The 15,290-nt window shown below is 37.5% G+C and overlaps 1 protein-coding gene across 2 annotated transcripts; it reads left to right on the top strand.

Moving 5' to 3' along the window:
• The first annotated feature begins 390 nt into the window (after positions 1 to 390).
• Positions 391 to 13,853, top strand: slc25a12 (solute carrier family 25 member 12). 2 transcript variants are annotated; one of them, XM_016268115.1, is made up of 18 exons: positions 391 to 460; positions 1,238 to 1,291; positions 2,519 to 2,664; positions 3,185 to 3,300; positions 3,722 to 3,861; positions 7,873 to 8,019; positions 8,104 to 8,242; positions 8,331 to 8,424; positions 8,535 to 8,619; positions 8,928 to 9,012; positions 9,931 to 10,089; positions 10,192 to 10,244; positions 10,341 to 10,421; positions 10,551 to 10,691; positions 10,794 to 10,932; positions 11,447 to 11,605; positions 11,697 to 11,787; positions 12,586 to 13,853. In XM_016268115.1, the coding sequence occupies exons 1-18, from the start codon at positions 449 to 451 to the stop codon at positions 12,791 to 12,793; spliced, it is 2,049 nt and encodes a 682-aa protein (XP_016123601.1). In that variant the 5' UTR covers positions 391 to 448; the 3' UTR covers positions 12,794 to 13,853. The 2 variants fall into 2 exon arrangements, with proteins under 2 accessions (XP_016123601.1, XP_016123602.1); XM_016268116.1 differs by lacking the exons at positions 391 to 460; positions 1,238 to 1,291; positions 2,519 to 2,664; positions 3,185 to 3,300; positions 3,722 to 3,861 and adding exons at positions 5,126 to 5,336; positions 5,857 to 5,972; positions 6,394 to 6,533.
• The last annotated feature ends 1,437 nt before the right edge of the window (positions 13,854 to 15,290 follow it).

Raw genomic sequence — 15,290 nt, 5'->3', positions numbered from 1 at the left:
CCACTGGATAAATTCTATGTGTTCACAGTATTTGGTAAGAAACTTCCTTCTTATTTGTCAGTTTCCATGCTTTAACCCAAGAGATATTACCAAATAAAGCAGGTTAGGACACTAAGAGCACTAAGAGCATTCCTTGTAATATTATTGCTACACTGTTGTTTTAAAACAATAAAAAAATATTAAAGAGTTTTTGGAAATCTTTAAAAAAAAAAATTAAAATCGGATGAAAATATACAATCACCTTCAGGAGAGCATTAACAAAGAAAAGAAGAAAGAAGTAAGAAAAAGAGGAGAAATAAAACAATAAGGGAGTATGTAGCTTAAAATAAAGGGGGGAAAATATCATAATAATAATAATAAAAGAGTGCCAGACTTTGTTAGGCGCGCGCGCACCTCTATGTTCTTCTCACGCGCTCCGTCGTAACGTCACGTGACGTCAGACAGCAGCATGGCGGCCAAGGTGACTCCGGCGACTCCGCATTTGACTGAAAAATTGCGTTTTCATGTCTCAGCTGTCCACTTTTAAATACAGTTGCTGACTTTTAACGGCAGAAAGGCTAGTAGATGCGTAAATGGGTGGAGTAGAGACAATGATAAACGTTTTTAAGGGACCGGCGCGAGCATCACTGAGCTTATCGCGACACTCCCGCGGACACTGACTGAGTTTAGTGTCTGAGAGGATCATAAAACCATAAATAAATAGTAGAATTGTGTGTTAAACCGCATTAATCTGCCCTATAGCGGGCTTTTGTGTTGTTAGAGATTGGGTTTGTTTATCAAATGTACTCAGGCGTGCGAGGATCCTGCTGTGTGGGCGTAACGTTAATCGTCGTTACAGAGACTTCATGTGTGTAATTACTGACTTGTTATTTTGGGTTTTGTTAAAACTAGGTTCTTTCTGTTTTGCGTGCGTTATTATGTGAAAGGTTTGTGTGCCAGAAAGTCCCAATAATGTTAAAGCCCGCAAAGATCGTTTGATATTTAAATGAGCATTTCGAAATAAATGTAGTTTTGCACACTAGACTAACGTTAGGCCTCGTCTCTCTGTAAAACCTTGTGGACTCGGGGGAAAGACCTTTAATAGATGCAGAAAGAGCTCTAAGCATGCAATGCACTTCGCTAAATATTGTAGTGGTTCTGTGGCTATAATTACAGATCATAGCTCTTAAGATTCACAATTCATCTCTATAGAAATCAAGAAACCTTAATGTTATTCTGTGCTGTTGTTGTTTTGCAGGTGCAGCTAACCAAAAGGGCCGACCCTAATGAGCTAAAGGGCATCTTTCAAAAGGTACGTTTAAACAGCAGAAAAGCTTAATTTTGGTGTAACATCAGGTTATGATGTTTTTTAGTTTCATCTTTTACACTGTAGTCAATTCCAATGAGAAACCAGGTCTGCAACTTCAGAAGCCAGTGTAGATAGTGTCATGACTTTGGCCTGTCATTAGATCTTTATTTCCTTGGTGCGTTTTTAATTGTCACTCTATTGTCGTCTCCTTTTCCCCCAAAGCAACTGAAAGAGAAACTCACATGCTTGGGAAAGTCTAGTGTGTTTGTGTTTGTGGGAAAACAGTTTATTGTGTGTATTCTTCATTTTCAAGCATGAATAGGGAAATCTAATCTCCCTCCCTCATTATATGTCAGCCAGGGCTTTTATATTGGTGTAGTGATTTGTGATTTCCGCTGGAGAGATCTTGTGCGTCTGTCAGCTGAGAGTAGTTGTTTCTTTGGCTGTGTTGGTTCGCTTTGGTGGCTAGTAACTCAGCGACTTGCGTACGATGTGACTCTATTAATAGGACTCAAGCGTGTGCGATGGATGTTTGGAGGAAGACCTGAATGTCAGGGCAGTAGTTGGATGAGTGAAGAATGTCTCGATAAGGTCAGAGGACATCTCGCTTTAGTTTTTTGTGTCCTGTTTAGCTGCTGCTGATCAAAACTGGGAAAATACACAACTCACGTGGCACATGAATATTGATTGTCACCTTTGCCCATTTGTCCAACTAGGCAAATGTTGGTACTTGGTAAATAGATACAGTTTCAGCTTGCATATTGCCAACACCGTTGTTTGGAAGAAAGCCGGTGTTGTTTTACACAACCGACTACTTTTTAGTATCTTAAATGTCTGCATGCTTAATGACATTGATTATCAGGTTCTTCTTTATGCAAATAAATCATACTAAGTGCCCTACAAATGAGGATAATACAAATGAAGAGTTAATTTGCAAAAACAGATAACTCCGTTTTTAAAAATTTTCAAAAATCATGTATTTTTTTTAAAATTCTGCATTCTAATTAATATCAATCAAACTGCAGTTGGGTTGTTTTGATTCAATAATAATAATAAAAATACAGCTAACTAAAACAATAAAAACATTATAACACAATAAAAAACATGATTTAAGAAAATTAATAAAAAAGGAGTTATCTGTTTTTGCAAATAAACTCTTCAAATGCACATTTAATCATGCTTTACATCCAACACAGATGCTGTAACTGTGTTTGTGTTGTTTTTCCTCAGTATGCCAGTGTGGTGGATAAGGATGGAGAGCAGTACATGACACCCAATGATTTTGTGCAGAAGTTTTTGGGCCTCCACACACAGCTCCACTACAACCCTAAAACTGTGCAGCTGCTCGCCGGTGTGGCAGATACTACAAAAGATGGGTGAGACAAACATCCTGTTTTTTTGTCTCTTTTTCTGTGTTTTAATTATTGATGGTTTGATATGAAGCCTAAACCTCAGCTCAGATCTAGAAATGCACCCACTTTCATGAGATTTTTCTTTTTTTTTTGCAGTAGCAGCCAGATGCATATGGCAAAATTTCTGTATTGCACATACACTATTGCTCAAACATTTGGGTCTGTAAGATTTTTTTCAAAGAAGGAGGCTGTATTTATTTGATCAGAAATACAGTAAAAACCGTAATATTGTGAAATATTGTTACAATTTAAAATAACTAAAATAAATATTATTGCAATAAAAATATATTGTAAGATGCAATTCATTTCTGTGCAAAGCTGAATTTTCAGCATAATTCCTCCAGTCTTCAGTGTCACAAGATCCTTCAGAAATCATTCTAATATACTGATTTGCTGCTCAAGAGCAAAGTGTGTGAAAGAGATTGCAGAATGACCATAGGTTTGTGTTTTCAGTGTTTCTTCTATTTATTTTTTGTCCATTCAGACTGATCTCGTTCCAAGAGTTTCTGGCCTTTGAGTCAGTGCTGTGTGTGCCTGATGCCCTCTTCATCGTGGCCTTCCAGCTATTTGACAAGACGGGCACTGGATGTGTGTCCTTCGGTGAGAACAGTATTGACTGTATATAAATGTTCAGCCTTATTTCAAATGAACTTCTGTATTTGTACATGCTGACATCAAACTCCATTGAAATCAGTTCAAGAGTTTAGAATTTGTGTGGTGTATGGAGATTACTATGTAGGTCATTCCAGTTCATCCACCTTTTCATTTAATGCTGCCTACAGTATGTAGATGGCAAGGCAGCTTGCAGTGTTTTTGACACGTAGTGTTTTATTCCCTTTACAGAGTCAGCTGATCGTAATGTAATTATGCTAAACAAACAAACAGCTTAACCTTGAACACAGAGACATTCATTCATGCACATGTTCACGTGTTCAGTGGACCTTTAAAACACTGTCAGTAATGTTGCAACGCCCGTTATGTTCTTCAGGAGTGTAAATCTGAGCCTTCCGTGTGTTTACAGAGAACGTGCGTGATATCTTCAGCCAGACCACCGTGCACCACCACATTCCCTTCAACTGGGACTGCGAGTTCATCCGCTTGCATTTCGGCAATGACAGAAAAAAAAGTTTCAGCTACCTGGAGTTCACCCAATTCCTGCAGGTACCACACCCAAACAGTTAAACACCCTCAGAGTTATGTAAATATCATATTACATTTTTCTTGTTGTTATAAAATATTTGATACCTTAAAGGGGTGAGCGGATGCGACATGCACTTTTACTTTTTTTAGTTTGAACTGAAATGTGTGTTGGCAGTATGTGTACACAACCACCCTGTAATGATAAAGATCCACCCAGTGTTTTTTTTTTTTTATCTCGTTAAATAATTTCCCCTTTCTCAAATCAAGCCGTTCTCAGATGCCTGTCTGTGGTGACGTCACACAGACCAAGGGCGCTCCCACGATAGTTTGATTGACAGTGGCGTTTTACCTTAGACCCGCCTTGAGTGAGCTGTCATCAGTCCGCCATTGTTTCACCGCTGGAGCAGATGTAGACAAGAATGACTCCTAAGCGATTGAGGTGTTCTGTTGTTGGATGTAATAATGAACATAGCAGTCGTCGTTTACTCCCGACATCTGAGCCGCTGAGGACGCAGTGGATTGTTTGTTTTTGAAGGAAATGCGCCCCTGATCTACATAAATGTGTCTATGTTTGCGCAAATCATTCGTGATGCAGCTTCACCTCCAGAAGAAGTGAGTATAAGGTTTTTTGATGAATCTTTGCAAATCGCCTTTCGTAATGTGCTAGTTAGCAAGTTTCACGATGAATGCGGCTAAAGTTTACCGTCTCTCAGGGAGAAATTTTAACCAAACTATGTTACAGACTTTTCATTAAGACCCTAAAGAACCATATCAACTTCCGATGACCCCTTTAATATACGTTTTAAATAATAACAGTTATAATAATAATGGTGTAATTATATTGTAATATGAAATACTATTATTTTCTTCATAGTAATAATACATTTAATTTAGTAAAATTTTTCAATATAATAAACGATTATTATTTTTATACGATATAATATTTAGTATACTATAATTTAATAACATTAAATATTATTTAATATATAAAATTATACATACATTTTAGTTTAATATAAAATATTTCATATTTTAATCATTCAATTAAATTGAATCATACTTATCTTTTAATGTAACATTAATCATTTAAATATAATAAACGATGAATGATATTTTACTACAATAATGTATCATTGATTTAATATAATAAAATAATATTTTATATTTCAGTTAATTAAATTTTTCAATATAGTAATAATTTAATCATATTTTAATATAATAAGGCCCCTAGAATGAAATTAATAAAAAAGGAGTTATCTGTTTTTGCAAATAAACTCTTCAAATGCACATTTAATCATGCTTTACATCCAACACAGATGCTGTAACTGTGTTTGTGTTGTTTTTCCTCAGTATGCCAGTGTGGTGGATAAGGATGGAGAGCAGTACATGACACCCAATGATTTTGTGCAGAAGTTTTTGGGCCTCCACACACAGCTCCACTACAACCCTAAAACTGTGCAGCTGCTCGCCGGTGTGGCAGATACTACAAAAGATGGGTGAGACAAACATCCTGTTTTTTTGTCTCTTTTTCTGTGTTTTAATTATTGATGGTTTGATATGAAGCCTAAACCTCAGCTCAGATCTAGAAATGCACCCACTTTCATGAGATTTTTCTTTTTTTTTTGCAGTAGCAGCCAGATGCATATGGCAAAATTTCTGTATTGCACATACACTATTGCTCAAACATTTGGGTCTGTAAGATTTTTTTCAAAGAAGGAGGCTGTATTTATTTGATCAGAAATACAGTAAAAACCGTAATATTGTGAAATATTGTTACAATTTAAAATAACTAAAATAAATATTATTGCAATAAAAATATATTGTAAGATGCAATTCATTTCTGTGCAAAGCTGAATTTTCAGCATAATTCCTCCAGTCTTCAGTGTCACAAGATCCTTCAGAAATCATTCTAATATACTGATTTGCTGCTCAAGAGCAAAGTGTGTGAAAGAGATTGCAGAATGACCATAGGTTTGTGTTTTCAGTGTTTCTTCTATTTATTTTTTGTCCATTCAGACTGATCTCGTTCCAAGAGTTTCTGGCCTTTGAGTCAGTGCTGTGTGTGCCTGATGCCCTCTTCATCGTGGCCTTCCAGCTATTTGACAAGACGGGCACTGGATGTGTGTCCTTCGGTGAGAACAGTATTGACTGTATATAAATGTTCAGCCTTATTTCAAATGAACTTCTGTATTTGTACATGCTGACATCAAACTCCATTGAAATCAGTTCAAGAGTTTAGAATTTGTGTGGTGTATGGAGATTACTATGTAGGTCATTCCAGTTCATCCACCTTTTCATTTAATGCTGCCTACAGTATGTAGATGGCAAGGCAGCTTGCAGTGTTTTTGACACGTAGTGTTTTATTCCCTTTACAGAGTCAGCTGATCGTAATGTAATTATGCTAAACAAACAAACAGCTTAACCTTGAACACAGAGACATTCATTCATGCACATGTTCACGTGTTCAGTGGACCTTTAAAACACTGTCAGTAATGTTGCAACGCCCGTTATGTTCTTCAGGAGTGTAAATCTGAGCCTTCCGTGTGTTTACAGAGAACGTGCGTGATATCTTCAGCCAGACCACCGTGCACCACCACATTCCCTTCAACTGGGACTGCGAGTTCATCCGCTTGCATTTCGGCAATGACAGAAAAAAAAGTTTCAGCTACCTGGAGTTCACCCAATTCCTGCAGGTACCACACCCAAACAGTTAAACACCCTCAGAGTTATGTAAATATCATATTACATTTTTCTTGTTGTTATAAAATATTTGATACCTTAAAGGGGTGAGCGGATGCGACATGCACTTTTACTTTTTTTAGTTTGAACTGAAATGTGTGTTGGCAGTATGTGTACACAACCACCCTGTAATGATAAAGATCCACCCAGTGTTTTTTTTTTTTTATCTCGTTAAATAATTTCCCCTTTCTCAAATCAAGCCGTTCTCAGATGCCTGTCTGTGGTGACGTCACACAGACCAAGGGCGCTCCCACGATAGTTTGATTGACAGTGGCGTTTTACCTTAGACCCGCCTTGAGTGAGCTGTCATCAGTCCGCCATTGTTTCACCGGCGGAGCAGATGTAGACAAGAATGACTCCTAAGCGATTGAGGTGTTCTGTTGTTGGATGTAATAATGAACATAGCAGTCGTCGTTTACTCCCGACATCTGAGCTGCTGAGGACGCAGTGGATTGTTTGTTTTTGAAGGAAATGCGCCCCTGATCTACATAAATGTGTCTATGTTTGCGCAAATCATTCGTGATGCAGCTTCACCTCCAGAAGAAGTGAGTATAAGGTTTTTTGATGAATCTTTGCAAATCGCCTTTCGTAATGTGCTAGTTAGCAAGTTTCACGATGAATGCGGCTAAAGTTTACCGTCTCTCAGGGAGAAATTTTAACCAAACTATGTTACAGACTTTTCATTAAGACCCTAAAGAACCATATCAACTTCCGATGACCCCTTTAATATACGTTTTAAATAATAACAGTTATAATAATAATGGTGTAATTATATTGTAATATGAAATACTATTATTTTCTTCATAGTAATAATACATTTAATTTAGTAAAATTTTTCAATATAATAAACGATTATTATTTTTATACGATATAATATTTAGTATACTATAATTTAATAACATTAAATATTATTTAATATATAAAATTATACATACATTTTAGTTTAATATAAAATATTTCATATTTTAATCATTCAATTAAATTGAATCATACTTATCTTTTAATGTAACATTAATCATTTAAATATAATAAACGATGAATGATATTTTACTACAATAATGTATCATTGATTTAATATAATAAAATAATATTTTATATTTCAGTTAATTAAATTTTTCAATATAGTAATAATTTAATCATATTTAAATATAATAAGGCCCCTAGAATGGTGTACTTACATTTATTTTTTTGCCAGCAGGATTTAACTGACCCATGCCAACTTTGGCAAAATTTCTATATAAGTACATCCTTTAACAAAAATCTAATTTGTGCTGTCTGTGCTTGTTGTCATAGGAGCTGCAGCTGGAGCACGCGAGACAGGCGTTCGCACAGAAAGACAAGGTCAAGAGCGGCGCTGTTTCTGCCCTGGACTTCAGTGACATCATGTCCACCATCAGACACCACATGCTCACACCTTTTGTGGAGGAAAACCTTGTGTCTGTAAGTGTGCAGCGCTCTTTTCCATCTGGTGAGATGTTTGTTGTGAAGTTACTGTGAAAGGTTTAAGTGTATGTGTCCTCTTAGGCAGCAGGAGGTGGCACCTCTCACATGGTGAGCTTCTCCTACTTCAATGCCTTCAACTCTCTCCTGAACAACATGGAACTGATCCGTAAAATCTACAGCACTCTGGCTGGGTCTCGCAAGGATACGCTCGTCACTAAAGGTGCGTGCTGTCTGTCATATCCATTTCTGTTCATCTGCACATCAGAATAACGTTTTTAAGTATTATCTAACATTTTCTTCATCTGTAGAGGAGTTTGTTCATGTTGCAAATAAGTTTGGTCAGATTACCCCCATGGAAATCGACATCCTGTTCCAGCTATCAGGACTGCACTCCCAAACAGGGTACTCTCCTTTTAAAAAAAAAACAACAACAACAAAAAACAAGTTCATCCACACATAATATAAGCAGCATTATCAGCTGATCATGTGTTTGTTTATGTTATGATGTGTAGACGATTAAACCTGGCTGATATCGAGAGGATAGCACCACTGGAGGAAGGAGTCCTGCCTTATAATCTAGCTGAGGTGCAGAGACAGGTGAGCTTATCTGTATAAATGGTCAGATAAGAGACTATTAGGGGTTGTATAAATGTGTATATTACTGTGAGAACATTGTGATGTTATCTGTGAGCTTGCCTTAGCTAACACCACTAATTATGGCACAAAACACGCTTTCACTACTAGGGGTTTGATACAACTCTCCCTTTCTTCAGAAGATGCAAAAATCAGGTTTAAACTTAATATTCAGGCTGCTGTCATATATCTCAAATCCAGATCGGCCCAGAATTGTGCATTTAGTTTGATGCCTCACATGCTTACTACTTGCTGTCTTTCTGTCATTGCAGCATTCACATGCGGATGTTTCTCGGTCTGTGTGGCTGCAGGCAGCAGAGTCAGCTTACAGATTTACTCTGGGCTCCATCGCTGGAGGTTCGAGTTTATGAGTTCTGCTCATTTCTTACATTAAAGACCCCACAAAATGAGTACAGTTTTCCATTCTGTGTTACGTATTTCATTATGGCAAAGGAAGTTAATAGCAGGATGTGTCAAGGGGACATGCTACATGCAGATGGTATTAGGAAGGAGGGACATTGTCTTTCTATAAAGCATTTTATTGGCAAAAATTTCCATATGCCAGTGTGCAAGATGAGTTGTTGATATTTTTGGTCCGTTTTCCTAGAAGTGTTAAACTGTCATTTTTAAATATGCATTGCATTTCAAGTTAATTGTCATCTTTTATGAGTGTGACTTCAATGCTAAGAGAAACTGACTGAAAAACACAAGTCCAATTTCATTCTTTAAAAGAGGTCAGTCAAAAGTGACAGTAAAGACATAATGTCACAACAGATTTCCATTTCAAATCAAAATTGTTCTTTTGAACTTAAAGGTATGGCAGTTTGCACAAAAATATTAAGCTGCACAACTGTTTTCAACATTGATAATAATAATGTTTCTTGAGCAGCAAACCAGCATATTAGAATGATTTCTGAAGAATCATGTGACACTGAAGACTGGAGTAATGATGCTGAAAATACAGCTTTGATCACAGAAATCATTTAGATTTTAAAATATCTTACAATAGAAAACCGATATTTTAAATTGTAATGGTGTTTCAAAATATTACCGTTTTTATTGTATTTTTTTAATCATAAATGCAGCTTTGGTGAGCACAAGGGACTTTCCAACCCCAAATTTTCGAGTGGTAGTGCATATCTGTTTTTATTTCAAAAGAACAATCATGTTTTCCATAGCCTCTTTAAGTGCACAATATATGCTGTTTTCAATGGATAAGTGTATGTGTAATTGCACTTGAGTGAAATGTAATTTATCCTGTGTGTGTGTTTATAGCCACGGGTGCCACAGCTGTGTACCCCATAGACCTGGTCAAGACCCGAATGCAGAACCAGCGCTCCACCGGCTCCTTCGTAGGAGAGCTCATGTACAAGAACAGCTTTGACTGCGCCAAGAAAGTCCTGCGATACGAGGGCGTCTTCGGCTTTTATAGAGGTTGGATTCGTCTTATGCTATGTTTGTCTTCATGTTTCTTAACCTTGATCTCACTTTCTTTTTTCCTACTTTCTTCGTGTGTCTGTGTTTTTCCCCCTACAGGTCTTGTACCCCAGCTCATCGGAGTGGCTCCAGAAAAAGCCATCAAGCTCACTGTATGTCATTAAACATCTGGACATCCTGTAGAAAGCTGTTTCTGAGCCGATGACAGTAAAGCCAATTACACGAGTCCCTCTGTGTCTGTCTTCCAGGTGAATGACTTTGTGAGAGACAAATTTACCACAAAAGATGATACGATAGCTCTGGCTGCTGAGATTCTCGCTGGTGGATGTGTGAGTATAAGAGAATAATCAGAATATAAAAAAAATTAGCACAATTTTTCTGACCCTAAACTTTTGAATTGTACATAGTTCGAACTGGGTTATGTTGTACTTAAATGGCAAAATGTTCTGTCTTTCCAGGCCGGTGGGTCACAGGTTATCTTCACCAATCCGCTGGAAATTGTTAAGATTCGTCTGCAGGTGGCCGGTGAGATCACTACAGGCCCCAGAGTGAGCGCACTCAACGTAGTCCGAGATCTTGGCTTTTTTGGCCTGTACAAGGTGGGGAAATCGCAGATTTTTAAAACGGTGTATCGAACAACAATTGCCATTGTAACTGCTCTTTATTCATATACACTCAAATGTTACTGTCTTCCTCCACAGGGTGCGAAGGCTTGTTTCCTGCGTGATATCCCCTTCTCTGCCATCTATTTCCCCGTTTATGCCCATACGAAGGCAGGTCTGGCAGATGAGGATGGAAGGCTGGGGGCTCTGCAGCTGCTGACCGCTGGAGCCATCGCAGGTCAGAACGTGCCTCACGCTTGTACTTTGTGATGCTGACACAGTGCGGTTACAGTTAAGGACTTGTGTGCGAGTGGGTGTCTATTTTGCACTTGTTTTAGAGTTTATCCCGTTCAAAACTCTGCTGTGTGATTGTTAACAATCAAAAAAACAATTCAAAACGCAAGATTTTTGGTGTAAAATGACTGAAGAGTACCAGAATGTTTTTACTTTTTTTCTTTTACTTTCATGAAATGAAAATGCACCCCACATGTATTTAAAAGCAAACTACTGATCTTATTATTATCTGTATGCATCTCATTTTTGCCATTGTAAATTTTAATCAAAATGTCTGAACTTGATCTTCTGAGAAAAAGACTTTATTTAATTATTTAGTCCTCTTAAAACCCATCTTAAATGCAAGCTTGCATTCATCTGAAAATCATAATTTCCCTCAAAGTAACATATATGAATGAATCATGCATGATAAGACTAGATCATGTATTAATAGATGTCTGGATGATTTTATTTTACAGGTGTCCCGGCTGCTTCGCTTGTCACCCCTGCTGATGTCATCAAAACACGACTGCAGGTGGCTGCTCGCGCCGGTCAGACGACTTACTCTGGAGTGATCGACTGCTTCAGGAAGATCTTAAAGGAGGAAGGATTCCGAGCTCTGTGGAAGGGAGCTGGAGGTATACACACACACACACACACACACACACACAGATATCATTTCAGTCACATCCATACTCACTCCCAGTCCTCTCTCTGTGTTCTCTGTAGCTCGTGTGTTCCGTTCGTCTCCTCAGTTCGGTGTGACCCTGGTGACCTACGAGCTCCTGCAGCGATGGTTCTACGTTGACTTCGGAGGACAGTAAGTATTGATCATGTTGAGCACACTTTTTACTGCATGAAATGTTAAGAAACGTGCCTCACCAGAGGATTCACACAGCATGAGGACGTCTTTTAAATATAGATCTGATGAATGAGCTACATCCAGAACTACCATAGTGGTAGTTCTAAAACAGCTGATGTACACGTTTTTGCACATCACTTGAATTCTGTATTCATTTGCCAGCAATCCAGCTACAAACAATTGAAATGGCTAAAATGTTAGATTCTTATATTGATAATACACACTACTGTGCAAAGTTTTGGGGTCAGTGAGAGTTTTCTTTTTGAAAGAAATTAATACTTTTATTAAGCAAGGATGTATAAAATTGGTCAAAAATGACATGAAAAACATTTGTTAGAAAAGATTTCAATTTCAAATAAATGATGTTCTTTTAAACGTTCTGTTCATCTAAGCATACTGAAAAAGCTGAATTAGCAGCACAGCTGTTTTCAGCGTTGATAATAATAATAATAAATGTTTCTTGAGCAGTAAATCAGCATATTAGAATGATTTCTGAAGGATTATGTGACACAGAAGACTGGAGGAATGATGCTGAAACATTCAGCTTTGATCACAGGAATAAATGACACTATATTTTGAATCACTTTGTGCTCGCTCAGGTTGACTTGCATGACTTCAGAGTGCAGGGTGTTGGAGAAAGGGTGTTGTAAAGTACTTAATTCAGTGGAAATTAGCAAACAACTGAGAAAAATGGCATGTCGAGTCACTTTGGATAAGCATTTGCTGTAAGAAAAAATCTCTTCTCTTCCCTTCTAGTCGCCCTGCTGGTTCTGAACCAACGCCCAAATCCCGGATCTCTGAGCTTCCTCCTGTCAGTTCTGAGCACGTCGGCGGTTACCGTCTGGCAGCCGCCACCTTCGCCGGTGTGGAGAACAAGTTCGGACTGCACCTGCCCAAGTTCAAATCCTCCGGGGTCACGGCCATTCACTCCAGAATGCCCAAGGAACAAGCCGACGCTTCGTAAAGTCACGCCCCGCCCACCACGGCCTTGTCCTCCAATGGCTGCATGCCTCCCTCCCGCCCGCCCGCCCGCAGTACATTTGCCTACATTTTTTTTCTTTCATTTTAATTTCATTCAGTTGAGTTTTTAGGTGGGGGACATGGGAAATTATACTCTCTTTCAGAGTCTTGTTGCTTTAACCCATATCAGTGACTCAGTTTTGACGAAGAACACTGGTTAAAGCTCATAGTTAGTGTATTTTCTGAAGCACAGGGTAGACGTTTGCCACACTGATCGAGACCTAAAGCGACACGCGCAGTGAAAAATCTAACAAGGGCTCTAGAGAAGTTCATCAGCCACCGAAACGAAAGCTAAAGAGCTTTTCATGAAACACTCCTGAAAGAGAAACCATGACATGTACTGTCAGTTTTGTGTTCCTCTGCTCCCCAAGATGCACATTTGCTGCTTTTGAGTTTTCTTCTCATGATTATGATGTATTGATGTGACTGAAGCATGCTGTAGCGCTCTTCATTTGCTCAATAGGCTTTGCGTAGCTTGCACATGTACATCTCATGCACAGAGACGTGTTTCTCTCTCTCTCCGTCACACTGACTGATGTACAGAGGTTTCAAAACTTGACCGATTGATCGGAGAAATCATGGTTGACTCAAATGTAGAAAATAATTTAAATGCATTTCATTCTTGTATTTTATGGAAATAAATCAATGCGGTTACATTTTATTTCTAGTTTGTGAAGGTTTTATTGAGTTTATTACTGCAAGTTACAAAAGAGGTCAGTGATAAAGTGAATTAGTGAAGCCGTTGGAGGATCAAACACACGCAAGATCAACACGCTTGTCCTGGTCATGTAAATCAGGGATCCCACACATCTGACCAAACAAAATAAAAAATGCATGCTCAAAGCACAGCTTCTAGCTGAGGAAGTATATTGCATAGGGTTAGGCTTGATTTTTTTTTTGACTTTGCTCATTGTGCTTTTGAAAGTCCAATCATATTCCCATCTAAATTAGGGAATTTTAACCAAATATGAATAAATGTGCATCTAAAATATTTTAAAATACTTTTAGGAACTCTTAATATTGTCATGTGTAGTTATGAATGTTGTTTTATATTCATTATGAATAAATTAACCCATTAACTGTGTATGGGTATATATAGATTTTAAAATTCCCTTATCTGATCTGTGTTTTCATGATTGTGTGACCCTGATGAGTCCATTCAGATGTTCAGAAACTTCCTTCATTTCAGAAAAACAATATTTAAAAGAAACCGACAAGCTTTGGTTCAGAATGTTTGTCTAGATTAAGGCAGGTTTGACTTTATGGACTGATTAAGTTTTTTTTTTTTATCAAGTACATTTTCATTTTAGTTGTTCTGAACCATTTAAAGCCGCAATATTTTAACTCTTTTCCCGCCAAACATGAAATTTTCCGGGTTTCCACTGTTGTACGCTAGGGGGCGCTATTATACATATCCTGAATGAGGCTAGAAAGTGCGATCAAAAACACAGACCAAGAAGACGCAGAAACGAGCGATCTCATATGTATGCATATGAAAAATAATGCGATCATCAACGCTAACCGCATATAAATGAAAACTGCCTAATTCTACAGAGTGAAATGTCAATCCAGAAAGTGGTAGATGCCTGTGCAAGCTTTGGGAGTACTGATGGAAGCAATCTACTGCATCTTTGCTTTGATAATATTACTGAATATGATAACTTATGAATATGATTACTAGTATTTGATAAAAATGCGATTTTCTCAGCTTGTTGCTTTTTTATGAAACCTACCAACATTCAAGTGTTGATAAAAAAGCAATTATTGAAGCTAGAATTGTTTTCGTTTGAAAATCGAGGGTCTGATCTTTATTTTGATGTATTGTGTGTTCAGATATTCATACAACAAAATCTTCTGGGGGACGTGACATTTTAGTAAAAATCCGCTAAATCGCTGGCGGTGGCTGGCAACGTTTTTCAAAATGCTGGCGGGGAAAGAGTTAAACTCCAGGCTAAATTCACATAACATCTATTAAAAACATTACTAAATGCTAATATTTGTTAACATTGTACACTAAAATTTATATGAATGTAAAAGGGAAGCTGTTTTAGGTCTTGAGATTTTGTAACTAAACAATGCTGCTTACACAATGTCAAGAAAATACATAAATTACATAAATACTACTAAAACTAACAGATAATGAGTAAACTAATATTTTAAAACCTCTGTAAAAGCAGTCGCATTATTGTCTGGGAGGTCACTAAATTCAAATTACAAATAAAATATGTAAAATTACAGATTAAAATGGTAAAAATACATAACGGTTAACCGTTAAAGGAAAAATGTATTAGTCAAATAAATGGCAAAATAATAACACTGTCTACTAGTTTAAATATGTGCCAAAGGAAAGTTTTAAGTTTGAAATGCGAGATAGTCACCACTAATAAGCTATTACTAAATGTAAAGCTGCTTTGCAACGATTTGCATCGTGAAAAGCGCTA

This window comes from Sinocyclocheilus grahami, unplaced genomic scaffold (assembly GCF_001515645.1).
Source record: "Sinocyclocheilus grahami isolate Dianchi unplaced genomic scaffold, SAMN03320097.WGS_v1.1 scaffold43.1, whole genome shotgun sequence".
Taxonomy (NCBI): domain Eukaryota; kingdom Metazoa; phylum Chordata; class Actinopteri; order Cypriniformes; family Cyprinidae; genus Sinocyclocheilus; species Sinocyclocheilus grahami.
This window is presented reverse-complemented; position numbering and strand designations above follow the sequence as displayed.